Below are 28000 nucleotides of genomic sequence, written 5' to 3'. Positions count from 1 at the left end.
GTATTTGTCAAAAGATGAAAAATTTCCATCCATACTAACTTCCAGTGCATTCATGGCTCTCAAATTAATTACTAATCAAGTCACTAATATAAGAAACCTTTAAGTAATTCTCCCGTGTTAACAGCACCTTGCTACATACTTGGGACACATCCATAGGCGAATAAAATCCACCTTCTCCCTGCATAGGAGAAAATTATTCAAATTGTACTCATCTTTCATTCCAATCGCTCAATTAGGGCACGTCCCTTGTTGGCTGCTGCGTGAGCGAAGTAACCATTTTCCAGCGAGTGTCCTCAGGTGACCTGTCTAGACGTGCCCAGGAAAAACAATCTAACATCCTCCCAAGCCCCAGAGAAGTCTGCGACGCGCAGGACGCGCGGCGCGGAAGGCCCCGGCGCGCTCAGCGGCCGCGGGGCGCGCAGGGGCCGAGGGCCGAGCCCGGCTGCGTGGCGCCCGGCGCGGGGCGCAGGCTCGGGTGGGCCGGGCCGCGGGCGGGCGGGGGCCGGGGTCCGCCGGCCGGCAGGGGGCGCGAGCGCCCCGGGCCCCGCGCCGCCTGCCCCGCCGCGCGCTCGCTTGTCGCGCGGCCGCACATGTGTTTCTGTTTTGTGTTGTAGCATTTGTTCTGGAAGCTCGTATTTACATTTTAAGTGTATCTGGTGAGTGGGCTGGAGCCCTCGTCTGGGCCGGGAAGAAAAAGGAAGCTCTCCGATCCATCTTCTAGTTGCTTCTCTTTTTCTCACCGGTTTCTCATCACTCCAACCAGGTAGGGGCTCAAGACCGAGCGATCAGTTTGTGGGGTCTGGGAAAGTTTTTTTTTTTTCCTTTTTCTTTTTCTTTTTTTAAAAGAAAAGGTGGGGGGAAAACCTGGGGAAGGGGGGGTTGGGGGATTGAATGAATAAAAAGGGGAAGGAAGGCGGATCCACGTGGTTTAATCGGAGACAGACAGAGATCCCATTGTTCAAAATCAATAAAAAAAAAAAAAAAAAGCAGACAGGGGAAAGCGCAGGGGCGCCGGGGGAGCTGCCGGCGGAGCCGGCCACTTTGCGGTGGGGCGGAGAGACCGGCGGGCCGCACGGCCCGGGGAGGGGGCCGGGAGACAGTGGGGTACCATTAAAGTTTTTATTTCTCGTGTCTGTGCGAGCAGGTGTCTGGGGCTGGGGGCTGGCTTTATTAGGGCTCTCCCCCTCGCGGGAGCAGACCATCCCGAGGGATTCGGCTAATTGGAGCCCGAGGTCGGACCCCGGGGCTGGGGCTGAATTGGGGTCTCAGGCTGGCGGGGGGGGTAGGGGACAGCATTGCATCAAATTGGGTGGCCTTGGGGAGGGGGCACGGAGACAAAAGCAGCAGGTGGGGTGGCCGGGGAGCAGGCAGCTCCTTTACCACCCAAGGTGCCAAAGGGAGATCCTTAAAGTGTCCCAAAGCCGCCTTTAATTAAGATCTGGGGGATCGGAGGCTCCTTTCCTTTGCCTTTACTTTTGGGGGGACCCGGCTGCAATTGTGATGCCTTGTGGGCAAACCTAACTTGAGGATGGGCCGGGGGTCTCCGTCCCCCCCCACCCCCCGACAAGCGGATTGCAGTCGGGGCTCTCGGCTCCCGTGCGGGATTCCCCGGAGGAGCAGCGCCGGGGCCAGGGAGGGGCGCGATTTCCTCTCCCAACTCGCCCCCTCTCCGCCCACCCCGCGGCCGCCACTTTGGGGAGGGCAGGGGAGGAAGTGGAGGCCGGGTGGCTCGTCTCCGCTCCCCTCCCCCCGCGCAGTTTATAACCCGTCCATTGTGCGCCGCTGCCCCGTGTCTCCCTCCAGCCGCGACCATGCCCAGGAAGAAGGCGGCGGCGGCGGCCTGGGAGGAGCCGAGCTCGGGCAACGGCACGGCCCGCGCCGGGCCCAGGAAACGCGGCGGCCCGGCGGGCAGGAAGCGCGAGCGGCCCGAGCGCTGCAGTAGCAGCAGCGGCGGCGGCAGCAGCGGCGACGAGGACGGCCTGGAGCTCGACGGGGCCCCCGGCGGGGGCAAGCGCCCGGTGCGGCCGGCGGCAGCGGGCAAGGCTGGCGGTGCGGCCGTGGTCATCACCGAGCCCGAACACACCAAGGAGCGCGTCGTGAGTGCGGGGCCGGGGGCGGCGGGGGGCCGGGGCGCGGGCAGCGGCGCGTCACGTTGCGCGTTCCGGCCGGGGGCGGCCTCGCGCGGCGCTCCCTCCGGGAGGCCGGGCCGGCGCAGGCCGCGGGCTGAATCATCGTCGCCGCCGCCGCCGCCGCCTCCGCACAACAAAAGGGCGCGGGTCGGGGCGCGCGGGCCGCGGCCTAGCAGACCCCGCCGCCGCCGTCGCCGCGCGGGCCGTTGGCGGTTGGGGCGCGCGCCCCGGGCTCCCGGCGGGGGAGGGGCGGCCGGAGCCCGCCCGCGCGAGGGGGTCATGGCCCCGCCCCCGGCGCCGCTCGGAGCCGACTCCCTCCTCGCCCCTCCCCCTCCCCGCCCGGGGAAGGGGACTTCGGTAAGTTCGTTCGGGCCGGAGGAGGGGGCGGCGGGCGGCACAGCACGCCTGCGTTCGGCCCTGGCCCCCCGCGCCCGCCAGTGCGCTCCTGTGCCGCGGGGAGGGGGCGGCCGGCGCTCTGCGGGGAGTGGTGGTTTGCGCCGGGGCTTTGAGGTTCCCGCCGCCTCGGCTCCGGCGCCCCGGGGGGGCGGGGCCTGCCGGCCGCCGCGCATGCCCCGTGCGGCCCTGCGCCGCCGAGAAGGCGGGGGCTGCCGGCGCCGGGGCGGGGTGCGAGGGCGCATGCTCGGGAGAGCCCTCCCCCGAGGTCGGGGAAGCCCCCCGGCTGAGCGGTGCTTGGGCTTTGTTTGCAGCTTGTGGTCCGAGGCTGCGGGATGCTTGGTGTGGGCTGTGTTGTGGCCCCCCAGTGAAGAAGTATCGCCCAGGGTCTGCATGGGCTTCACTTTGCTCAAATCTTAATTAAGGTCGTGGCTGGCTCAATCTGCGCGCCTGCAAAACCCTGCGGGGCTAGAGATAGGAACCTGCGGTCCACATCATCCCACCAGAACTTTGTGCGAGTTTGGTGCGGTGTGGGACGTGATTTTGAGAAGAGCGTCAAAGCTTTCACCAGATTCTCAGATAACCCCAAGAAAGAGTAAGAGCTTCTTGTTAGGGCTTGGCGTCTCAAACTGAGAGGATCGTTTCTCCCCTTGTGTCCCTGTTCCCTGGGGTGTTTAAGGGTTAACAGTACCAGTGTGCTGTCCCGTAGTAGGAGCTCAGGCAGTGTTAAATGGTTAGAAATAATACCTTTGGTGCATCCACTTTATAGATAAGGAAACTGGGGCACAGTGTGAGGGCCTTGTCCAAAATCATGGATGGAACTAGATTTCCAAATGATGTCACCCATAATGCCATGGCCAGTTGTACATGGGAAAATGCTTTATATAACTACCTTCCCAGGAAAGGGTTAACATGTTAGGTGGTAGAAGACACTGACACGTCTTGCTGCCAAAAGGTCTTACCTAGGGTCTTGGATCAGGCCAGTGCTAGGACAGTGGCCAGAGTAGCCAGGAACTGGAACACAGCAACTGTTATCCTTTGACAGATCACATCTACTGTGTCAGACTCCAGACATTTGCCCTCCAGTCACACTGTGTTAGGACAAAACTAAAAAGAGGCTTCTGCCTCTCCTGTCTTCTATTTTGAGTGAGTTTTCAAAAAGCAAGATTGTGTTTGAATATCTGTCTGCTTCTGTAGTTGTCAGCTGCACAGCTCCAGTTGCCGATGCATTTTGTTGTCAAGAAGTAAGAGTCTTAGCCCCCTGCTGAGATTCACCAAGAAGGTAGGCACTGGCTCTCCACCCAGCCCACCTCTGCATCTGCCTCTACCTGCACCAGCGTGCGTGAAGCCGGTTTGTCTCGCGGAAAGGGCACATTTGTTAATCTTACTGGGAGGTTCTGTTGCTTTCTGAGTAGACAACAGCAGCCTCTTGCAGTTTGTACTGGTTTTACATTTACATCTAACATAGCTTTTAAATTCCTGTTAACATACATACATACATATAAAAAGGAACATGTATGTGCATAAGCAGGCATCTAAAAGCTACATATTCCTTCCTGAGTCCCCTTAGAAAAACCAAGAGGGCCTGTTGGGCAGATTTCCTTTGGGCTAGTCAATGCACTGTCCTAGGATAAGAGCATCCAGGAGACTGAGGGTGCAACAGAAGATGCTGTTTCAGGTCTCTTGGAAAGTGACACAATTTGAAGTTTTCATTAACATCTATTGAGTTTGGCCCAGAGTTAGGGCTAGGCCCATGTGGCCTCATTGCCTTTCCATAGTGCCACAGGCTGGCACTCTGCCCGTTGTCCTAGATTGGCTTCCTGCCCAGTATCCCTGGCCCCAAGTTCCTGGTCTCCAGGGAAGCCCAGGGTCTCCCTCTTCTGAGCAGGCCTGGGGACCCCGCCTGCTGCCACAGGCCAACAGCAGTGTCTAGCTTGTTTCAGAAAGAGCCTTTTTACTGAGCATTTTGCAATGCCACTGTTCAGGGCTGCTTGAAGGAGGAGCTTTGTGTGAGAGCAGCTGCCCTGGAGTCTTCTAAAACCTTCAATGTTGCCTTCAGTCACTTCCAAGCTGTGGATGCTGGGATGGTGGAAGGTGACCCAGTGCTTGTGTTGTTGAGGGGCAACGTTGCCTTGAGTAAAAGATGAGTATTCTTATGTTCAGTCTCGGGAAATGCTCACTCTGAGGACCTGAGGTTTGGGTATAGTTATGTCAGATAAGCATCTTGTCATTGCCTGGGGTAGATTCAGCCCTAATTCCTTGCGAACCTCATAACCTTGTAAAGCAGGTAAAGCCAGCAGCCTTGGCCAAATCCTAGAAAACAGGTGAGTGTCACGCAGGCTGCCCAGGTCTTTGTAGTTTTCCCAGTCTTGAGTTGCTACAGTTTTGTGGACCCTGCGACAGATCTGTCCAATCTGAAAGCAACAAATAAATACAACTGAATGCCTAGCATGGAGCTGTTTCAGGTGATAGCCCGTTAGGGAATTTGTTGCTGCCGGCATTTCTCTCAACAGTCTTTCTGCCTTCAAGAGGCAGTGGTCTTCTAAATGGGGATATGTTAAAAGGTTGACTCTCGGCCTCATAAGCATGCTCCTTGCACTTGGGCCGTAATTCAAAAATCGCTTTGGAGCAGAAATCCCATTTTGTTGATTGAAGAAGCTCAGTGCCTTTTGCTGCCGTGGCCGTCCATCTTGGCCCCGGTTTCGTGTCTAGGTTGCTGGGAGGCAGCAAGGCGAAGTGAATTTCCCTCATCATCGACACAGCGGTGTTGCAGACACCGAGTTCTTCCAGAAAACAATCTCTTGGCCCATCAGTGAAGGCTGATGCAGCCTCAGAGGGCTACGTGGCCTCCCTCCCGACACCTGCGCTCACTGGGGCCCTCCGGATGGAGCCAGCAGCCATCGGGGTCTCTCTCCCTTGGTATGGGCTGTCTTAGGCCTGTGACAAAAGGGAGTGTGGGCTGTGACTTCTGTTCTTTTAATTCTTAATTTCGTATAAGATAGAAGGAAGAGTCAGATAAAAGTAAGCGGTTTCTGGCAAACAACTGTTAGAAAATGCAGTCACCTCCATCTAATGTGGGGGGAAATATGGTCCATGACAAAAAATTTGAGTAACAGTTAATGCCCTTCCTAGGAATCAGACCACTGTCACTGGAGTGGACTCAGTACACCAAGGCTTTCCCCGCACACTCTCATCAGAAAGGTTGGTTTTTTGTATATGCGCTTAGCTGGCTTGATGGGCTAGTAGCCACGAGCCCTTGACCAGATGTGCAGGTCACGGGAAACCCCCCCACCCCAGGCAGTGGTGGCGGGTTCTGCAGTCTCTACAAGGCTATGCTCTCTGGCCCAAAGGAGCAAAGGGTCCTGGGATGGCTGCGGCTCCGGCGAAGTTTTGCTGTAGTGAGTGCCTCGCAGTGTTGGGTGGTTTGACTTCAGTGGTGAATGCTGAACACTGGTGCCCTTGAACCCCTTGCCTGCCTGAGGAGGCTGCCTGGCCTGCAGTTGCTGACATCCTGGTCTCCTTTTCCCAGTAGCTGCCTCTCCCCCAGGGCCTTAGCGCCCTTCCCGACCTCCACGTGACTTGGGGAATAGTAGAGCACAAGTCAGTGACTTGGGCAGAGAACCCAGGGATCTCTCTTTCCACAGGGACTTTGGCAGAACCCACTGGTTGTAGACCTGTAGAATATTCCAGCCAGGCCTGCCAGTTAAACAAAGAAGGGGAGATAAGCAGGGGAAACTCGGCTCCGATGCAAGTAATCTGAGTCTGGGTGCTGCAGGGCTTGGACTACCCCTGACTAAGGTCGTTCTCTAAATAATTTAAATGTGGCCAAGCTGTTCTCCATTCCCATGCTGTTTCGTTTCCCCTTTTCGTGCCGCCTGCAGGATGTGTTCCTATAGATTGACCATCTTGTTCTGCTGCATACATGTGGCCCAAAAGGCAAGGGGAAAGGGACCTGCACTGGGGGGCGGGGGGCGGGGGGTGGGGGGCGGGGGGGGGACGCCTGCAACATCGGGTTTGTGTCAGGTAAAGTTCCCTAAGAAATGGAATTCGTTGATTGTGAAGATGTGTCATCTTAAACACGGGTGAACCTTGTCGCCATGTAGAGGTTAGGGTGATGGGACCTGGAGCTGGCTGGCCTTTTTTCTTCAAGCCTTCCGAGGGCAACTCCGTACATTAACAGCAGGAAACTTTCCTCTCCTCGTCTTGCAGTCGTGGAGAGGAAAGCAGACAGCGAAGTTGACGCTTCCCGTGCCAATAAGCGCTGAGTGGGTCATTCAGAATTGAGTCTTTGACTAACAATCCACTTTAAAAGTGTGTTTTGACATTTAAGGAAGCAAAGTGCTGAGAATATTATGAGTGCCACCCAGAATTGGACAATGGCATTTTTAAATGGCACAGATTTTCATTGATAGTCTTGAGAGTCGGTGGCTGTAATGACTTTCTATGTTGAGAGACTGAGAATGAGACTTGAAGTGCACTGGCTGGTGTGACAGCCTGTCCCTGAAGTTCAGGGCCAGGCCCTGGGGAGGTCCCTGTTTCCCTTGCTTGGTCCCCTGGCTCATGGACAGCTGGGCGAGTGAGCCATCGAATGCCGCTTGCGTCAGATCCTCCCACACCCTTGTCTTCCTCAAGTGGAGAAATTGAACACCATCCTCTACTGTCTTCCTTCCTGATTCCCCACGGACAGGCTCTTGGCACAGTGGGCAGCAAACGGAGGGACGCCAGGGAGGGCGCCTGTGGGTGATGGCCGCGTGGAAGTGACTTGGGGCTCCCAGGGCTTGGGCTCCACAGGGGGAGCGCTGTGCTCACTGTGGGAGAGTGTAGACTTGGCCCTCAGGATGAGCAGGTTTTAGTACCTGCCGTGACACGGCTGGCTTTGTGCATAAATCTCCATACGGCACTTTGCAGAGTGGAGGGGAAGAATACGATTCGGCGTAATTTTTAGGGTTTTGGAAAAGCTATTTTAAAGAAAAGTGGAAGAATAAAGATGAGCCTGGGCGTACCAAGTGAGCTGCTGCGGGCAGGTCTGAGGTCACTCACATTGCAGTGTGCTGATGAAAGGGTGACTGCAGGCTCTGTCCAGGTGCACAGCCCCCCGGTGACCCAAGCATGAATGATGAGTTATTTTCTTTTTTTTTTTTTACTGCTGTCATTGGACAGTCTCAGAAAACTAGAAGCAGCTTTAAAAGCTAATTCTTGTCTCTTTCTCTGTCTCTGCAGAAACTTGAAGGGTCGAAGTGCAAAGGGCAGCTTTTGATTTTTGGGGCAACCAACTGGGACTTGATTGGTCGAAAAGAAGTGCCTAAGCAGCAAGGTACGAGAACAGTTTCTAAAAACCCATTGAGTGCTTCCTACGTGCTAGGTGGCCAGTGCAGTTCTGGTGACCACCTGCCAGGTAGGTGTTCCCTTCATTCACAGAGAGGCCAGGTGACTTGCCCAAGGTCACACAGCCACTGTAGTGCTGGAACTGGATTTGAACTCTGGTCTCGAGTCTCTTGCTTCACAATCCTGCTTTTCAAAAACCAATTCCATTAAGATTAAACAGGAAAATATAAATAGTATCCTCACATGAGCATTGACACCTTTTCCATCCTCCTCACACCCCTTTCATTACAACGAAGAGGCTGGTCCTGTGAGATGGTGTCAGAATGTCCTAGGCATTTGTCAAATGTCAGATGTTTCAGAAGACGCCATATTTCTTTGCAGGCTGCCAAATTGTCACAGGAACTGGTTTGACAGAATAGTCTGGAGAGAGGGGAGCAGTGAGGTGCTAAGACATAACTGTTTGTCCTCAGTTGTCTTTAGAAAATTGGTATCTGTACTCAGGGGAAATGAGCCCATCCAAGAGAAGGAAGGCTGGCACGTAGCCACATTTTATGGCTTCTTGATTTTATTTGGAAAGATTCCTAAAGTACTTCCAACATTGCTTTGCCCCATGAGCAAATATTTGCACACTGGCACACCCTAGCGCCTTAAAACAGGGGCGTTGGAGATCATCTTGTTCCGTGAAAACCGAGGCGTCTCAGGAGCGTGTGGTCCAGCTGGGTGAGCAGTGGGTTTCAGCCACAGGTGGCGGCACTGCCTCTTGTGGAAAATGCCCAGCCTTCAGGACCAGCCCATGGTGGGGGGCCATGTCCACACGGTGGCTCGTGTCCCAGGAAGTACCTCCTGGTCTGTGACGACATGAGCCCCCGGTGCTGAGGTGCCTCTCTGCCAGCTCTGTGCCCGCGTTGCGTCATTTCTCAAAGCTGCTTCTGAGCTGAGCGGCGCACTCAGTCAGAGGCACAAACCCAGGGAGGGGAATAAATTCCAGAAGGAAGCAAGTGGCAGGGCCTGGGTCGGAGCCAGGTTTGCTCCCTTGCCTCCTGCAGATGTGGCGGGCGGCGCAGCTGCGCAGGGCGGCAGAGGAGCCAGTTCCCCCCCCCCATCAGCACAGCCTCCCCCAACTTCTGGGAGTTTACGGAGGCAGGAAAGCCGCCTGGGGTCAGAAGCAGACTCTGCTGTGCTCTTTTTTGCCCTGATGAGGCTCGTTTCAAGAATGCTTTTCTGTCTGCCCCCATTTCCACCTTTACTTCCCTGGTTTTTCTCCGTCCCAGTGAAGGCTTGTGTCATTTTAAAGTATTTTTAAATACCTTTAGGCCTTCTGTAGCCTTGGCCAGTAGACATGAAGGGAAGAGAGGGAAGATTTGTTTCCCCACTGGTGCCAAAAGTGAAGGGAAGGATTTCGTCCTGCCCCTGTCTCCTCCATCCTTGCAGGCCTTGCCTCAGGGCCCCGGGGACCCCGCGTGTACGTTGCAGCGGATCTGGTAGGGTGGGCAGCGCGATGTCCTGTTCCCTCCCGGGATAGCACAGCGATCCACGCTCTAGCTCTGATTGGGCCCGGGCCCCAGGGACCTGGAGGCTGCGGGGATTAACATCCATCAGCCTGACTGTGGAGCCCGAGACTGCTGTGGGGGTTCAGTTGGACTCAGACCCCCAAACCGTTCCGTGGGAGGCCAGGAGGAACCCAGCCTTGCTTCTCTTGTGAGCTCATGGCGTCCTGGGTATTGCTATTCCTGGAGCCGCTGCAGGGAAAGATGCTTTGGCAAATCTGTGAGCATCTAACCACCTGTGCCATGTTGCGCCACCTGCCAAGCTGGGCAGGTAGGGTACCATATACCTCCCTGCCTGACCATATCCCCTGACTCTGTGAGCTGTTGCAACATGTAGTTATTGGTCCTTGTCAATCGTGCCACTATTTTGCCTTCATGACAAATACCTTAAAAGGTTTCTCTTTTTTTCCTCCCCTTGTGGGTTTGTTGTTGTTGTTGTTTTTCTTTTTTCTTTTTTTTTTTTTTTTAACTCTGGCAGGGTCACTGTCCCCCAGGCTGGAGGGGGAGTGATCCTTCTGCCTCAGCCTCCCAGGTATCTGGGACCACCACGCCCAGCTGATCTTTCTTTAATAGTTACCTAAACCTCATGTCATTTGGGTGCCTCGTTAGGTTTCTTGTGAGAAGTTTTAATGTAGCCTGTGAGGCCGTCGTTTTTTGTTTGCTCTTTCCCCTGGAAATTGATTTTTGTTTTCACCTTTAAGTAGAGCGGTGTCCTGGGGCTCGGTGCCTGCCCCTCCGTAGCCCTCTGAGCGTCTGTAACTGAATGAGGGGAGCCTGTGGCGCCCCCTGCTGGGGGCTGAAGATGGGACTGTCCAAGATAGTTTTCCAGGAAGCTGGGACTGACGGAGAAATCATAGTCTTTTACAATCAGTCCCGACAGCCGGAGCAATCCGACATGCTTGATTTGGCGGTGGCAGCGTTTCAAAAGAGTCACCAAGTTCTGGAAACACTCATGGGAGCCCCAGGGTGAAAAAAATTAAGCTAAAAATTGGCCATGTTCCTGTCTACTAATAGGGTAAAGTGAGGATTGTGACATTATTGAGCCCTTAGTGTGTGCCAGGCATTTCTGAGGCCCTAGGCCAAAGAGGGAGACCACAGCTGTGGCCCTCGGGTGGCTTATCACGGAAGGGGTCATCATGTGAGCGCGCATGCGCGGGTGGCGGGGGGGCGTGGGGGGAGTGCTGTGGTAGTCTGTGCAGGGCTGGGGTGGGGCGATTTCTGAGCCGCCTTCCAGAGGAGCGGTGTGTGACCTGAGCTTTGAGGATCAAGTAGGAGGCGGGAGGGACATTCTGGGGGAAGTGAATATGTGAGCAAACACACTGGGAGACCTGGGAAAGGAAACTCAAGGGGCAGGAGGTGGAGCCGGCTCAGCAGGGCCCCTCCTCAAAGGGCCTGGAAGACCTGCTAGGAGGGCAGGTGGTTCCCAGGAAGACGGGGACACTCAGGGTCATAGCTTGGAAAGAGCCTTCTGGCTGCAGGGGGGAGGCCTGAGGAAAGTGCGGGCAGGGAGGAGGTGATACAGGTTAGGGGGCAGGTTAGGGCTGTAGGGCAAGGGAGGTTCCTGGGGCCTGGCACTCAGCCTGCCCTGACACTTGCAGGTGTGCTCAGCAGTGCTTGCGGGTCTGCAGCATGCGTGAGGTCAGGGCCAGAGATGGAGGTGGTGGCTGGCCATGCCAGGCCTGGCCAGCCCCTGGGGCGGTTTGTCCCTTGGAGGCATCGCAGATATTCAAGATGCAAACTTATCCTCCTGTGGCTCCCGACTGCCAGGTACATAGACTGCCAGGTTTGTGCCATTGGGAAGTGGCCCTTTGGTGGCTAGTGACGCTTTGAGGGGGGTATTCTCCCCCTACCACCCCTGGGTGTTGATCCGAGTTCTTCTCTTTGCAGCTGCTTACCGCAATCTTGGGCAGAATCTGTGGGGGCCCCACAGGTATGGGTGCCTGGCGGGGGTCCGGGTGCGGACAGTGGTCTCTGGCTCGTGTGCTGCGCACAGCCTCCTCATCACCACGGAAGGGAAGCTGTGGAGCTGGGGTGAGTACCTCTTTCGAGCTGTCCCCGTGCAGAGCTTCTGCTTGCCCAGAGGAGAGACCTGGGCCATCTGTGAGGCCGGGCTCTGTCGTTAGCAGCCCCTGTTTTCTCTTCCTAATTTCGAGCTAGTCTGGTCCATGCCCTGCAGGTGAGCCCCCTCATCCCCCCTTTTGATGTTTTTCTGTGCATCCATAGCTCCCTCATTCTATGATTCGTTGTCTTGAAGCAGCCTCTTCTTGAATATTCTGACTGAAGCTTGATCTTTCTGATACTGAGGCGGCTACAACCCAAAGCCTGTTTTATTTTAGGTGGGCTGTCCTCCAGTGGACAGTCCCTTCTTGCACTGCAGCACAGTGTGACAAAAGATCTCTGTTCTTGCCACTCTAAATGCACTGGCTTTCATACCTTGCGCGTCCCGTCGGAGGCAGGGAAGGCACCGTGTCCGCAGCCCCGGCCACCGTTTCTGGGCTTCACGCGGGGTCGTTTGTATCTCACCACCCGGTTTGTTTCTTACCTTTTCCCAGATATTCTAGTTAGCTTTTTCGGAGTAGATTTGCTTTCCCTTCTGCTTTTCTCACCTGGGTACTTGGGATGGGTTCCCTGTCCTTGCCTGGTAGCATCTCCTCTTTGATGTCAGTGTCCTCTGCAGATGGCTTTCCCATTTCCTCTTCCAGATCATTAATAAGGTATCGACTAAGGCTCATTTTATTCTCAAGCCCTTCTGGTAGCTCCTGGACTCTTCTTCCAGCTGGGTATGTTGGCATTTGTCCCCACCCTTTGTTTCTGGTCCTTTGGCTAGCTTTTAGTCCATATGACTGCATTTTTATTTCGGTCTGTTTGAACCATTTTTTGTGATTTCATGAGCTGCTGTACCAAAGTCCAAATATATTAACATCTGTTGTCTTCCCTGCACTCTGCTAATTTTGTAATGCTGTTGGAAAAAAACTAACAAGTGTGTCTGGCCCAAATTTATACTTTATAGTCTCTTGATGACATGCTGACATTGCCACGATTTTTATTTTCTCCCGGTTGGCATCAAGGTGTGTCCCGTTCCCAAAGCACCCCTCCTGCTCTGGTTTCAGCACCGCACACAGCCTTTATGTCGGTGTTCCAGACTTTGGCCATCTTATTTCTACTCTCTTTGCTGAGCTTCTCTTAATGGGTGGTTCTAAAAGCATCCTCTGTGCTGACCTGTGGGCACGGAGCAAAGTGCATCTTGCTGTCCAGGTGTGTGGTCCCAGGGGGATGTCGCAGAGGGGTGTTGTCTAGCATCCATAGAATTAGTGCCATGGGAGAGTGGGTGATGTGTGGCTCGTGTGGCGTCTACCCCCACGGGCCTCTCAGCCTTCCCCACGCGTGCCTCAGCATGCCAAGCCCAGGTGGAAGCTGTGCCCAGCGCTTGTTCTGCATTTCACATGCCTTTCACCGTGAACTTGGGCAGCTCCCGTTGGAAGCTGGCATCTGCCTCTCCTGCCAGAGTGCTGGTGCTGGCCCTTAAGCCAGATTTTCTTTAAGGGCATGTCGGGGATGGTTTCCTCCTGGTAGCGCAATGCCTCGTGTGGTTGGAGGCCATCCACTTTATCTGCAAGCCTCCTGCAGGGCCACCGGTTCGTCTCCTTGGCTCTGCTTTCTCCTGACCCGTAAAGGTGAAAAGTTCATCATTGGGAGTGGCCCGTTGAGTTCTTTTGTTTTGGAACTTGTGTAGCCTATGTTGCAAACTAGGCAAGGTTTAGGGGCTTCTAGCCCTCCTTTTGGCCAGCCAACTTGCCACTGTGTTTTGGAGCTGTTTTCCAGAGGGCCTGTGTGTTACAGAGGACTTGGTGGCAGGGAGTGGCCCCCTTGGGCCCGCCTTCCACAGGAAATCACAGATCCATAGATTCGGAGCTTTGACTACATCTAAAGCAGCTCCAGAGGTGGAGCTGGCCCCTGACAGGGTGGGTGTGTGTTCAGGGCAGGCCTGTACTTTGACGCCGGGGGGCATGTAGCAGGGGTCCTGTGAGGGGCAGTCCTAGCGGGTGGGGTCGGTGTTCTGTGAGCACCATTCACAGGGCAGAAACTGTCCACAGTAGATGCCCAGGGCACTGAGGTACTTAAAATTTGTCAGCCAGGTGTCAGAATGGGTACTGTCTTAAAATACATCTCAGGAGGGGGTGGTTGTCTTGCAGGCACTATGGAAAGTGGGAACTGTATGTTTCCATGAGCATGCCTGCCTGCGTGCGGCATCCGGGTCAAACTGAGCCTTTTTCCCATTTCCCTTGGTAGCAAAGATGTGGGAGGTGCTGGAGGTGTGCACAGGTGTGTCCCACTGCTGCCCCAGGGAAGGGGGTTGGAGAAGGTGCAGCAGGCGCTTGCTGTTGGCTGCACCAGATCTTACGCAGGCCACCCAAGCCCATTCCAGTGGGCAGAGAAGCCAGAATGTTCTTTTCCCTGGATCTCGGCAGTCGAGTCTGGAGGGCACCTTCTAGGAGACACAGATTGGCCTCATTTGAGAGAGTGTGCACTGGCCCTGCGGCTGCTCCGGCCACCCTGTCTCCTTCCCATTTTATCTCGCTGTGATCTGCAGGTCGAAATGAGAAGGGGCAGCTGGGACATGGCGACACCAAGAGAGTGGAAGCCCCCAGACTCATTGAGGGTCTCAGCCATGAAGTGATCGTGTCGGCAGCCTGTGGGAGGAACCACACCCTGGCCTTGACGGGTAAGGAAGTGGCCGGTTCCTTCTAAATCAGGCAAGAGGCCAAATGGTCCACCTTGGGGGTGGGGTGGAGTCACTCTTGGCCAAGATTGGAAAGATGCCCTGGGACCCCAGATGGTGGGTGGCTTCTTGTGGGCATCGGGAGCCTCCCCCCATGGTCACAGGAAGCCCGTCGGGGAGTCTGAGACATCTCCTTGTGTTTTTCTGCACACCCAGTTTCTGTGTGAATTGGTTTTGCCCCCAAGTATCCGTTTCACCATAATTTGGACTCTCACTTGCATTCTGCCTGGGAAATGGGCTGTTTTTATTGTTCTGATGCCTTTTGATTCCAAATCTAGTTCAAAACATGAAGCATTATTTTTCCTTCCTTCTAGACACGGGCTCTGTGTTTGCATTTGGGGAGAACAAGATGGGGCAGCTGGGCCTTGGCAACCAGACAGATGCTGTCCCCAGCCCAGCACAGGTGCGTGCGCGCCTCCTTGGCTCTTTGCTTCTCTTGACTTTTGAGTTTGGTTTCTTAAGGTGGGGCTGTGCGCTTCTCCCATTGTTGTGAGTTAATTGACCCCTTGTGAAAAGAGGGTCCAGATGCCTTAAGTGGCAGTCACGTTATGGTCTTTAAAACAGGTTTAGTTGGTGGTCAGGTTGAAAAGTGGTTTTCTTTCTAAATGGGAGAAATTTGTTAGAGAGGCCTTGCTTTAAGCCTGTCCCATTTATTCCAAAGAAAGTGAGAAATGTTATATGGAGGTAATTGTATTTATCTGCAAATGCTTTGTTTGTGTGAACTCACCTGCCAGGTGCTTAGAACACAAATAGAGGCAGATATCTCTTATTCCTAAGAAATTTAGGATTAAGTTGGAGGGGCGAGGTTTATACCTTAAAAATGAACCACTAATACAATACAGAAGAACGCTAAGTGCCTGATTAGTGGTTTAGGTGATGAAGGGAGGGACTTGGATTTCTTGATCTTGAAAAGAGACAGTGGCTTTGAACTCTGCTCTATCCTGGGAAGGGGCGGGGGGTCACGAGTGTGTTTATTTCCATAGATTCTGAGCTTCGTCTGATAGAAGTGCCCTCAGCTTTTGTCTTCAGAATTGTTGAGTTTATTAAATACCTTTGTAACCTAGTAATTGTTTCACACTACCATGCAGGGAGGGTAGAGACTTTTTATCAGTCCTTTAAAACATGACTGAAAGTCTACTGTTTTTTCTTTTCAGATAATGTACAACGGCCAGCCAATTACCAAAATGGCCTGTGGGGCTGAATTCAGTATGATAATGGACTGCAAAGGGAACCTCTATTCCTTTGGGTGCCCTGAATATGGTCAGCTGGGTATGGAAATATATTTTTTAAAAGCTCTGTAATCTATCTGGATATCAGAACCAGAAATCAGTGTGGGGTTGCACACATGTGTTGGAAACGTGGGTGATTGATCGCAGATAATAGCCATTATCCATTAAGTGGATCTCACGTTAATGGAACAGTGTGTCGTAATTCACAGCGTTACAGAGTGTTCCGCCGGCTGCCGCAATGAGAAAGTCAGGCCTGGAGTCTGACAAAAGATTCTTTCCTCCGATTTGGGAATTCATTTATATATATAAAGGGATTTCAAAGTTAAAAAAAAAAAAACACTTTCATTCAGTTTCCCATTAAAAGGTTTGCCTTTATTGAAAATAGGAAAACTGCACAAGATGAAGGCTGTTCCGAAAACCCGGCCTGGGCGTTGTCTCAGCTCACACGTGAGGAGCTGCGTTCTGTGTCCAGGGAACGGCTCCCGCGATCCTCCCGAAACGGAATGCCCCGTCCCCAACCTTGCCCCGTGTGTGTCTCACTGAGTAGAAAAGACAGACTCAGAAAGCACCTCTCGGTGGGCGGGAAGGTCCCGTCCTCCACCTCGCCGCCGGAGTCGGAGTCCCCGGGCTGAGCCCGAGCCCGGAGCCGGCCCTGCCCGTGCGGTGGGCGCGGCGCGGGCGCCCCCTGCCGGCCGGCCCGCGCGCCGCGGCCGGGATCTGGGTTGCCGGGTCTCGCGTCACCAGCCGGCAGATGGAACGTGTATAAATAGAACGCGGAGACGCGGTGGCCTTGGACTTAAGGGAACGGTGACTTTGTGAAACTAAATATACCCCGAGTCAGAAGTGAATAAGGAAGTGCGGCCCTGTGCGCATTCCTGTTGGTTGCCGGGGAGTTGCCGGCCTGTTGGAGAGCCGTTTCCATGGCCACGGCCGCTCCGGGCTAGATACCGGAAGTGCAGGGCTGTGCTTCCGGCCACGTGCGCGGCCCTGCAGCCTCTGGCCTCCCCGACTGCGGGCTTGGCGGGCCTAGCAAGCCAGGAAAATGCAGGGGTGGTGGTAATGGTAGTGGCCGACGTTCGTGAGCAGTCGCTGTGGCCGCCGCTCGCCATTTACGCACTTTGTGCACATTCTTACTCGCCCCGTTTGTGCTCATTTAAAGGTAGTTGGGGAAGTTGGCTTGATTTGGGGCTGTAGAATTGGTCGTTCTTGACGTGCCAGCTTGTTTTAAAACATGTTTTTGGTCTCAGATCTCATTGTCTAGATCCAGACGGATCCCTTTTAGAATTAGAACATAAGCGTGACCTTGGAAGTGTGTCTGTCACCAGCACACACTCACTTGCGTTCTCTTTTTTGCAAGACGTGTACTGGGTCAGGCAAGGCAAAGATAAGAATGCCACTGTATTTTAATGAGCTGTCACCTCTCTAGAAGAGTGGGGAAGCCCCCTCGTTCCACATTTTCTGGAGCAGTTGCTGGCCTGTAATTTATTTTGGGAGAAACCAGGTATTGTTTGCAGCTCCTTTAAAGGAGGTAGAAGGGAAAACCAGTCCCAAGATGTGCTCCCTCTGCCTCTGGGACTGTCTGGCTTAGTATCCATCACTTTGATAACACATAAAAGGGACTTCAGAAGTCATTTGTTGACTACTTTATTGAAACCTTGTCCAGAGGAGTGCAGGTGTCTGAAAAATACCATTTTTGTGTGAGAAGTAGCTCCCATGTCTTGTGATGCACTCTATTTACTATGATGTCCTTAAATTCATCATAGTTTTGAAGTTTGAGGAGTCTCTTAGTGGCAGCCTCAGACTTTGAAATTGACAGGCGCATTCCAGTGGAAGGAGAATATGTGAACATTGGAGAATTGGTGTCGTGATGTGAACTGCTTATAAGAAGAATGTTACAAGGCAGTGCCCTATAAACCCACTAATTTTATCCTGCTTATTTTAGTTGAGATTCTAAGATACATTTGCTCCTTGGTAACCATGGGGGATTGATTCCAAAACCCCCTACAGGTACCATACCGGAGGGAGAATGCTTGAGTCTCTTATATAAAATGTATGCACAGCCTCCTGTATACCTTTCTTTTTTTTTTTTTTTTGAGACAGGGCCTTGCTCTATTGCCTGGGCTGTAGCGTGGTGGTGTCATCATAGCTCACTACAACCTCAGATTCCTAGGCTCAAGCAGTCCTCCCACTTCAGCCTCCCCAGTAGCTGGGACTACAGGTGTGTGCCACCACTCCCAGCTGCGTTTTCCATTTTTTGTAGAGACACAGGGTCTTGCGATGTTGCTCGAGCTAGTCTTAAACTCCTGGCCTCAAGTGATCCTCTTGCCTAGGCCTCCTAAAGTGTTAGGATTACAGGCCTGAGGCACCGCACCGGGCCCTCCCATATATTAATGCTTTAAATCATCTCTACATTATTTAGAACACCCAATACAGTGTAAATGTTATGCAAATAGTTATTATACTATGTTGTCTTATTCATATTATTTGTTATTGTTAATTTTTTTTTGTGGTCCCCCCTCCCCAATATTTTTGGTCTGCAGTGGGTTGAATCTGTAATTGTGGACCTGTGGACACAGAAGGCTGACTGTTTAAATAACATAGTATCTCTCTCACACACCAGTAAAGTGTCAGTGTGCAAACAAGCATGCCATGGAGGGAGGAGGTGGGCTTAGCCACAAGCTGGGGCCTAACCTACATACAAACCATGATATGACAGTTTTGCAGCTGACGAACTGATGATTGCAATGTGAGGCTAGAGTAGTTTATAACTACAAATAGCAGCACTGCCAATGTGTGTAGCTGCAGGAGCAGAGTGTTCTGGTGTGTTCTCAGGCCTGTGCAGCAGCTTGGCTCCCAGTATGTGCTGTGCTGAGCTGGGTCCTTGGGAACCGTTGCCTTGTGTCAGTTACAGCATATGAATTGCAGGCTTTAGCGACCCATAACCATACGTTTAAGTTACTGATAATTCATAAAAACAGAAGTATGGAATTGCGTGTTGATATTTTCTGTACATTCTTGGCCCATCTGGGGCTCCTTGAGGTCCCCCAACTATGGCACAGATGGTCCTTGGTGTAGACCATTCTTTTGGATGAGCAGCTTCCGAACTTTTTTGACTGCAACCCATAGTGCGGAGTAAGTTCTATGTTGCAACCCAATCTGAATGTAGAACACTGACATACAACATAATGTCCTTACCATGTAGAGTATCCTTTGGTGTTTTTTATGCTATTGTACTAATTTTTAAAAAGTAACTGGTCTCAACTCACAAAATTGATTTCATGACCTGCTAATTGGGCTGTGCCTCAGATGGGAAAATGCTGCCTTTGTTGACCAAAGTGTGGGTAAAGCCCGGACTGGCCAGATTGGGGGGGGTGCCCTGGGCCTGCTGCAGAGTGCCAGGGTCTGGGATCTTGCCTGCTGCGGTCAGAGAGCACACTGCCACGTCGATTGTGCCCTGTCTGTGGTTGCTGATGCTGGCTCTGTGATCACTACAGGACACAACTCCGATGGGAAGTTCATCGCCCGGGCGCAGCGGATAGAGTACGACTGCGAGCTGGTACCCCGGCGAGTGGCCATCTTCATCGAGAAGACGAAAGATGGGCAGATTCTGCCGGTACCAAACGTGGTTGTGCGAGATGTGGCCTGTGGCGCTAACCACACAGTAAGGCTTGAGGTTTTTTTTTTTTTTTTTTTTTTTTTCAATTTCAGAGAGTCATGCCAGGGTAGAGGGTGTTTTTGTGCTCAAGTGTCCCAACACTTGGCTTCGGCCAGGAACTGATCCCAGGTGGACATTCTGCATTCTTCAGAGGATTTTTTCCCGTTCATGTGGCCCTTGGGCATAGTTCCTTGTCACTGCCTCCTTTGTTAACTTTTCCCATGACTTCTACAGACATATCTAAACAGCCATACATTTTGCTGCCCACACCCCCCATTGTACAGTAAGCACTGTTTGGTGTTTGGTTTGTGTCTTAACAGAATATCATAGACATCTTCCCGGGTCAATAGATAATATCCTATACAGGGGAATTGAATCGTTTTTGCTTATTAAGGTTATTAAAGGTCAGCTTATATAAGTTGCAATATAATTTTTTTATGTGTCATTGTATCTTACTTGCCTTCTTGTAGTTATTTTCCCTGTGAATGCCTGTGAGTAAAGCTGGATTCTCTTCTGTTGAAAGAGCCTTGGGCTAGGAGTCCAGAGACCAAGTTGGTGCTCCTGGCTGAGTGCTCCATGCCCACCTCCTCCCCGGGATTCTTTATGTTAGAGCACCGCGCATGGGCTAGGATTGGAGTAGGAGGCTTCAGTTCCTGCAGGGCTGAAGACTGATTCTGTCTTGTCTGATGTATTAAATAGGGCAAAGAAAGTTGGATCCTATTTAGGGCCTCATAGATCAAGTTTTCTAGTAAGTTGTACAAAGATACTGAATTGGCGTGTTAGAGGTTGGTAGAGGAAAGACACTTTATTTTATTTTTTTATTTTTTTTGAGACAGAGTCTCACTCTGTTGCCCGGGCTAGAGTGCCGTGGCATCAGCCTAGCTCACAGCAACCTCAAATTCTTGGGCTCAGGTGATCCTCCTGCCTCAGCCTCCCGAGTCGCTGGGACTACAGGCATGTACCACCATGCCTGGCTCATTTTTCATATGTATATGTTTTTAGTTGTCCAGCTAATTTCTGTCTATTTTTTTTAGTAGAGACAGGGTCTCACTTTTGCTCAGGCTGGTCTGGAACTCCTGAGCTCAAACGATCCACCCACCTCGGCCTCCCAGAGTGCTAGGATTACAGGTGTGAGCCCCCGCGCCTGGCCTGAGGAAAGACACTTTAAAAAGGAAGATAGACTTTAATACATCGACTGCCACACTAGAAAAAAAAATTTTTTTCCTTGGGACCACGGTGTTTTATTGTGAAAATAGAATAAAAACTTTGAAAACAAATCAATCCTTTCTAATTTAATAAAAAATTTGTTATTTTTTTTAATCATCTTCTGTGCATGAGTTATATGCGACTTGAAAAATAGTTCCTGTGGCTCCCAGGATAGAGACGTGTGAGCTACGTATGCCTCACGAGGCCCTGAGCTCAAAACTAGCATGCATTAAATACAACTCACACGGCAGTTAATGTGCTAAGTGGTTGAAGTGTCTTTGCTCACTTCACCAGGAACCCCTGCAGGCTACCTCTGTGTTACCTGTAGGAGAAGGAGATCTAAAGAAAAATCCAGGACACCGGAGGCCTTTTCTGCTTTGTTCTTTCTGCAGTTTAATCGGTGTTTTAATAGGGAATTGAATGCACTGCCTTACTGTGTGGAGACATAGCCCTCTTGCTTCTGACCAGGGAAGGGGGGAAAGACTTGTGGCTTAGGCCGGACGCGGTGGCTCACGCCTGTAATCCTAGCACTCTGGGAGGCCAAGGTGGGCAGATCGTTTGAGCTCAGGAGTTCGAGACCAGCCTGAGCAAGAGCGAGACCCCATCTCTACTAAAAAATAGAAAGAAATTATATGGACAGCTAAAAATATATATAGAAAAAATTAGCCGGGCATGGTGGTGCATGCCTGTAGTCCCAACTACTCAGGAGGCTGAGACAGGAGGATCCCTTGAGCCCAGGAGTTTGAGGCTGCTGTGAGCTAGGCTGACGCCACGGCACTCACTCTAGCCAGGGCAACAAAGTGAGACTCTGTCTCAAAAAAAAAAAAAAAAAAAAAAAAAGACTTGTGGCTTAAACAGAACAAGACTGGAAAACGGCTCCCGGCCGACAAAGTGGCAGACTGGCCTCCCAGGGAACTCACGCAGGGTTTTGCCAGCCGTGCTCCTGCTGGCTGCGCCCCCTGCTGGAGGCAGGTGGAGATCAGCCTTAATGTTGCTGCTCCTGTGCCATTAGCTGTTGCATCAGGTTCTCTGGACGGAAGTGGGGACCCCTTTTGTCACCTGTTGGAAGCCTGTTCCAACACTGTTTCCTCTCTCCCTGCAGCTGGTCCTGGACTCTCAGAAGCGAGTCTTCTCCTGGGGCTTCGGTGGCTATGGCCGGCTGGGCCATGCGGAGCAGAAGGACGAGATGGTCCCTCGGCTGGTGAAGCTGTTTGACTTCCCTGGGCGTGGGGCGTCCCAGATCTATGCTGGGTACACCTGCTCCTTCGCCGTCAGTGAAGTAGGTTAGTCATTTCTTCCCTCGCCTGTGCCTCAGGACAGAGGTGTCCAGAACCAAGTTGTGGTTTTCCCTCCGTTGCAGATCAGTGTTCTGCTGGGGAACCACATGGCCCTTGCCCTGTCCTAAGACCATGAACCTCGAATCTCTCCCCAGTGGTCTTTTAAACAGAATGCCCACTTGTCATCCAGCCCTTTTGCCTTTCACCTTGACAGTGCTTGAAGGTGAGACTTCAGCTTTTGCGATGTCTGGTCACAGTGGGAATGGGTTTTGTCTTCTCCCAGGTGGTCTGTTTTTCTGGGGGGCCACCAACACCTCCCGTGAGTCTACCATGTACCCGAAAGCCGTACAGGACCTCTGTGGCTGGAGAATCCGGAGCCTGGCTTGTGGGTAGGTGGCAGCATCTCCTGGTGACTGTGACGTCTCTTCCTTCCCTGGGGGTGTTAGATCCTGAGAGGGCTCTGCGTCTGCTGCCGGGCCGTCCCTGCCAGCGCGTTGCGTGCGCTGAATCGTTGAGGGCAGGAGGGGAGAGGGCTTGGGAGGCACTAGAACAGATGGCTTTTCCCTGTCTTTGGGGGTGGGGGTGCATTTTGAAGATAACTTGTTTTCCAGAGAAATATACAAGCAGAGATTGGTGTATTCTGCTTATGTTGCAGGTTGGAAATTATTTGTAGTTGGAAACATAGTTGGATCTTAGTTACTCTGACACACTGGGAAGAAGAAATGCTCTTTGTATCAGTGGTTCTCAGTGCATTTCAGGACTCCTGTTGCGTTCTCTAGCACTTATTGATGAGGAGTTGATTAATCAACTGGCAGGTGTTGGGAGGACAGTTTGGGAGGGGTCAGTGTGGCTTTAATCAGTTAAAACCTCTAACCCTGCCTGAGTTACTGTGCAGGAAGGCCCGCCACCTTGGGAATGGGCTTTTGCTTCATCCTGGTTTGGTCTGATCTTTTCCCAGTGTGTGCATCTTCCAGAGTCACCTCCCCCTAAGAGCCCTGGAACCTGGGGTGGGGGTGGGGCGGCTAGGTCTCCTGCCATTGGATCCTAGCCCAGACTTTTCAAGGGTTCTGTTTATTCGAAGTGTTGAATAGCCTGCATGGGGCAATCAATCTTAGGGTTCAGCCTGTTGGCCCCTTTGTTGTGTTTGTTACTTGGAAATGAGTACATCATAGAGGTTTTAGTGTGATGTCCTTGGTTTTTAAAAGCAGTAGCTCACACCCAAGCTCTCGAGCAGTACCCGCGTGGGCTCCTGGGCGTGGTGGTGACAGCCTGCCTGTTTGCAGGAAGAGCAGCATCATCGTGGCTGCAGACGAGAGCACCATCAGCTGGGGACCATCGCCAACCTTCGGGGAACTGGTAAGGCGTCGGCAGGGACAGGTGGGGCCCCATCCAGGCGCCTCTCACCCGGGTTCTCTCAGGAGAAAATGTGTGGGCTTTTTTTTTCTTTGTTGCATTACTTTCTGCAACAGTCTGTAATCTTTGGGTCCCATGAGCTTTTAAAAAAGGATGAGTCTGTGGTGATCAAACAATTATGAAAGTGATCTCTGTCCACATGGTGAAATACAGAAATTGGGAAGTGTCAGATCCAGTTTCTTCTTGCAGTTTGTAAGCCATGACTGGGATGCAATTGTGGTGCTTGGGTGAGGGGAGAGGGCCCTGTTTGTTCCTCTATCCAGAAGGGCTTAAATCAGTAGGAAACTCATTTTAACTCCTGGCCTCAAGCGATCCTCCCACCCCAGCTTCCCAAATTGCTAGAATTACAGCCGTGAGCCACCATGCCCAATCGGTGGGAACTGTCATTTTAAACCAATGAGTGTGCGATGAACGAGCGTAGGTTTTGGGCCAGCCTCATAGGCGATTTGGGGACATTTCCCCTTATTTTTCCTAAATGGGGTTTCAATGTGTGTTCCAGTTTTCAGTCTCGATTGCTTGACTGATGAGAGCCAGCAGCCCTCAGTTTCACACTTGGCCTTCCCCGACCCAATGTCTTTCATTTTTCGGTCCTGATCCTAGGCGAATCTTGAACTTTTTGTTAAGAATAGCTTGACTGTGCAGCTCATCCTGATGGGCCTCCTGCTCTAGTCATGATTTCATCCTCAGCTTGGCTCTTGGTGGTTTATCTTGGCTTATTTCCTGCTAGAAACGTGGTCCGTATTTCTGCCCTAGTCTCTCGTGGGTGGGAGCCAACCCAGTTGATGGAGATGAGGGGAAAGAAGGGCTTTTCCTGGTCCCGTGAGCGGTGGCTTGGGTGGATGGGCGGATGCTCCTTTCCTCGGGGCTCCGCACACCCTCACAGTCTGCTGCAGGGCGGGGGGTGCGTCAGAGGCCGCCCGGTTTGAAACATGGAAAGGAAAGGAACGGAACCTGGTCCAGTTCTTATGGATTATTCTTAGGGGAAGAACAAGTGTTTTTTGGGGCCTATCAGAAATAGACTTTGACCTTCTAAATAGGAATTTGGAAACTAGAGGGGAAAGGGGGAGGCTTTGGGGGAAGCCTCTCAGGGGTGTGGGCACCCCGGGCTGGGCGGGGGGGAGCCTCTCAGGGGTGTGGGCACCCCGGGCTGGGATGGGGGGGAAGCCTCTCAGGGGTGTGGGCAGACCCCGGGCTGGTGGGGGGAAGCCTCTCAGGGGTGTGGGCAGACCCCGGGCTGGGGGCGTGCTGCCTTTCCCGCCCTTCAGGACCGTCTGTTTCAGCTGAGCCGGGACGTCTGCGACCTTTAAGTCGCCTTTGCGTGCCCCACCCCCCAGCTGTCCTGACCAAGTCCTCCTGTCTGGCGTGGGGATGCGGTCATTACTAATTGGTAGTGCTCCCTGTCACTCCCAACGTCTCGTGCTTTGGATGGTGGTTATTTGGCAGAGTGTAAAGGGCATGTTGTTGACCAGTATTCTCAGTGGCCTTGTCATCCTAAAAGGCTGCACTTGCCGTTTCTTCCCATATTCATGGCGTCATCTCCTGTCACCTTTCTGCACTCCCCAAAAGGGCTCCATTATCGCATAAACTCCGACAGGTTAGAACTGAGCACCTTGGTCTTCCTCAAGTTAAGAGCGCGTCATCCGTTGGTGGTAGCTTTTGTGGGAAATGTTGGCGACCTGGCCCCCGTTTCTGAGGGTGGCTGGGCTCAGTCACTGAGGGGCCAGAGGGCGTCCTCTGGCTCTGGTTAGCGGCTTGCCGGGACGTGGTGCCGTGAGTCCCCACTTCTGGACTGAGCCGCATCGATCCGTGTTTGGTTGAGTGTCTTGTTTGCTCTGCCAGGGCTACGGGGACCACAAGCCCAAGTCTTCCACTGCAGCCCAAGAGGTGAAGACTCTGGACGGCATCTTCTCGGAGCAGGTGAGTGTGGGCGGCTGTGCCCGTGAGCGCCAGCAGGCGCCTGGCAGGGAAGGGCAAGTCTTGCCTCATGTCTCGAGCAGCTTCCCGGCCACCTTGCACCGGAGTTTTCTAATGGGTAACAGCCAGCAGCAGGAGAAAGAGACAGTGCAAGGGAATGGTGGCCAGGCTCGGTGGCTGTCCTCACTCTTGATGACACACACTGCGGTATGGCCACAGCAGATTGATCCCCAGGCCAGCACATCGTGGCTCCATTGCTCCTTCACCCGAGACTTGGATCCCGCTGCTGGGGGGCGGGGGCAGGTCCGCCGAGTAGAACTGCGCGAGGCAGATGGCGGCGCAGGGCCCCTGCCAAGTCAGCCAGGCTGCCAGCCCTGTCTGCGGAGACACAGATGGGGCACGCACCTCACCCAGAGGTGCTCCAGAGAGACACGTACACGGGGAGCTGGAGCTCATGTCTCTGCCTGTCCCTGTTGGCTTCCTTCCAGCCAGGTCTCCGTGGCAGCCCGAAAAGCTGTGGCTGGCAGGGCCTGGTGACGGGATCGCGTGGAGACTTGCTGTCCTTAGCAGAGGGTTTTCATACGCGTCTCAAGGGTCCCCCGGTTGTCTCCATACCGACCTCTTGGCCAGCCCAGCTTCCGGGGTCTGTCAGTGGCTGGCCTTGGTGTGCCGACGCACCCCACGCACAGCCAGTGCCGATGTGTTCTCGCAGGTCGCCATGGGCTACTCACACTCCCTGGTGATAGCGAGAGATGAAAGTGAGACCGAGAAAGAGAAGATCAAGAAACTACCAGAATACAACCCCCGAACCCTCTGATGCTCCTGGAGACTCCTCTGATCCCACACCTCTCGCGGCAGCTGTCATTTCCATGTGCACTGGGACGGGAAGTCAGACGAGGAATTTAAAAAAGCAAAAGTTGATCGAAGGTGCATTTTTGTTAGACTCCCCGAGGTTCCGTTTTATAAGTGATCCAACGTTAACTACCTTTTTCTGTATGCTTTCCAAAGTATGTTTTTTTCTCTTAATGTTTAATTAAAATATTTGCTCATAGTTGACTTACCATTCCTACAAAAAAGGCAGAAACTTTGAGCAATCTAGGTTTTTTCCCTTTCTCCTAAATACACTTCCCAAAACATCCCTTTCCAGTCGTGATTAGCACTGTGACCCAAGTGGGTGCTGCGTGGAAGAGGAATCGCCATTTGCTCAGAAAAGATGTCCTTACAGGAACCAGCAGTATCCAGGCAAAGACAGTCCGTGGGGTCATCTCCATCCAAAACCACGCTTGCGTCTTTGGAGCACCAGGGTCGCTCCTTCCCCGCTTTTTCTTGCAGACCAGCTTGTTCTGTTTCCCCTCGGCTGCTTGCGAAGCCCAAGCCTTCCGGCTGCACCATGAATAGAATCTGCCGTTTCCCCCCTGGTGGGGGTTTCGGGTCTGTGTTTAGCCATTTTTATCTACTTTAGCTGTACAAGAAGCCCACATGAAAATCAGGTGACCATGGAACCATGGGGACTTGGGGGTGGGGCAGAGGTGGGGAACATTTGTATCTGTTAAAAGGTCCGGCTTTATGGCTCCCCGCGGAGCCCGGGCCCGTCACTAGCACTCGCCAATTAGAGATTGATCAGCCAGCAGTGAAAAAGTGCTTTCTCCAGTCCCTGCAAAGAAGGATCAGCCCTTTGTCGTACCAGCCTTTACCGCCTTTGTGCTTCGGTCTGTCTTTCTCTTCCCCCCCACTCCCCCAACAACTCCTGGGTCCTGCCTGTAACGGGCGGTCCTGTTTCTGAGACTTGGGGTACTGTTCTGCTGACCCAGCTCTCTTTAGTCGCATTTGCTTGGCTCTGGTACCAAATAGTTGGGATTACTGAAGAAGTCCCCCTTCCCTGCGTGTCAGCGCCGATGCTGTGACTGCCACCCGCTTCCCGTCAAGTGCCCTCTGCCCGAGCTTGCCACCGATGTGCGCTGCGCTGCGTGAGTTACGAGGTGCCTTTCCCGGAACCCTCCGCTCACTTGGACCCAAGAGAGGTGACAGCTCTGGCTGGGGCTCTTGGTTTCCAGAGGGTCTGGACTGGTTTGGGTGCTTTAAAATAGATTTTTAGTTCAGTGGTGCTTATGGGGGAGGTGGGGGTAGAACTTAAGTGTGAGACTTGGGTGGATGGGAAAGTTAAATATTGGTCTCTTCAATTTTCTTTGCTTTTGCTATTGTTGTTACCATTTGTCATTGTATCTATGTTAAAATGCCAAAAATGATCTAGTTGTTGTTGCTTTTTTCTCTATCTTCCACCCCCGTCTCTCCTCATGGTGACTTCTGCCCTTACAGGGCGCGTGACAGTATCTGTCCTGGCCAGTTCCAAGGCCTTGCGGGAGGAGACAGGCCTGCATCTTTCTAAGAGTTAGTCTGATTTCACGCTCGTCTCTCTGTCCTGTGTTCAATCAGTAGTCCAGGGGAGAAGCTTCTGCTAAACTAACCTAATTTGTCCCGATCACTCCTGAACCACCACCTCTGACTCAAGCTTCCGCGTGACAACCTAATCAGTTTCCCTGCTTAGGCCTCTTTCCTTGCACGAAGCTCAGGCATCTGTGCTCTTTGTACCCTCGGGTGGTGTGGTCACCAGGAGGGTCGAGGAAGCAGTACCCTGGGCCCTGGCCTTCGCAGGAGGTGCCCTGGGCAGAGCTGGGCTTAGGTCCTCCGTGGACTTACCTAAAACCAGCCTCAGCCTCTTCTGGAACCCTTGCCAGGGACTGGAGAAGGAAAGGGACCTTCCAAGTAAAGACTGCCCTGTCCCCCCCGATTGAGCCCCACCCCCCAACTCCTTTTGGCTTAGATTTTAAATGAACTTCCTAAGGGGGCAAATCCTTTCGGACAAAGGAGTTGGTTTGGGGGGGCTGCACTCCTAAAGGTACACAGCGGCCTGGCCTGGCTGGGGACGTGCTTGGCACTGGCCCCGAGGGTGTCTGACCAGTCTTCAGCTCAGGAAGGAGAATTTGAAAGAAGAGGCTTAAGAGTGCAGGGAAGTTGAAGAGCAGGTTGCGATTTGGTCAGAGGTGCCTGGTTTAGTGCTGTAATTGTCTTATTTTTTTTTATATATATATTTCTTGGAGTAAACATTTTAAATAAACTACATCATTGTTTACT

The 28000-nt window shown here is 52.8% G+C and overlaps 1 protein-coding gene across 2 annotated transcripts; it reads left to right on the top strand.

Annotated features, from left to right (window-relative positions):
• The first annotated feature begins 632 nt into the window (after positions 1-632).
• Positions 633-28000, top strand: RCC2 (regulator of chromosome condensation 2). Of its 2 annotated transcripts, XM_069479408.1 has the most exons (13): positions 633-763; positions 1804-2096; positions 7743-7836; positions 11282-11425; positions 13986-14117; positions 14489-14577; positions 15329-15443; positions 18898-19064; positions 21367-21547; positions 21825-21930; positions 22825-22897; positions 24794-24871; positions 25581-28000. In XM_069479408.1, exons 2-13 carry the CDS (start codon positions 1812-1814, stop codon positions 25683-25685), a joined length of 1569 nt encoding a protein of 522 aa, XP_069335509.1. In that variant the 5' UTR covers positions 633-763; positions 1804-1811; the 3' UTR covers positions 25686-28000. The 2 variants fall into 2 exon arrangements, with proteins under 2 accessions (XP_069335509.1, XP_069335510.1); XM_069479409.1 differs by lacking the exon at positions 633-763 and having other exon boundaries at positions 1790-2096.

This window comes from Eulemur rufifrons, chromosome 8, assembly GCF_041146395.1.
Source record: "Eulemur rufifrons isolate Redbay chromosome 8, OSU_ERuf_1, whole genome shotgun sequence".
In the NCBI taxonomy this organism is placed as follows: domain Eukaryota; kingdom Metazoa; phylum Chordata; class Mammalia; order Primates; family Lemuridae; genus Eulemur; species Eulemur rufifrons.
This window is presented reverse-complemented; position numbering and strand designations above follow the sequence as displayed.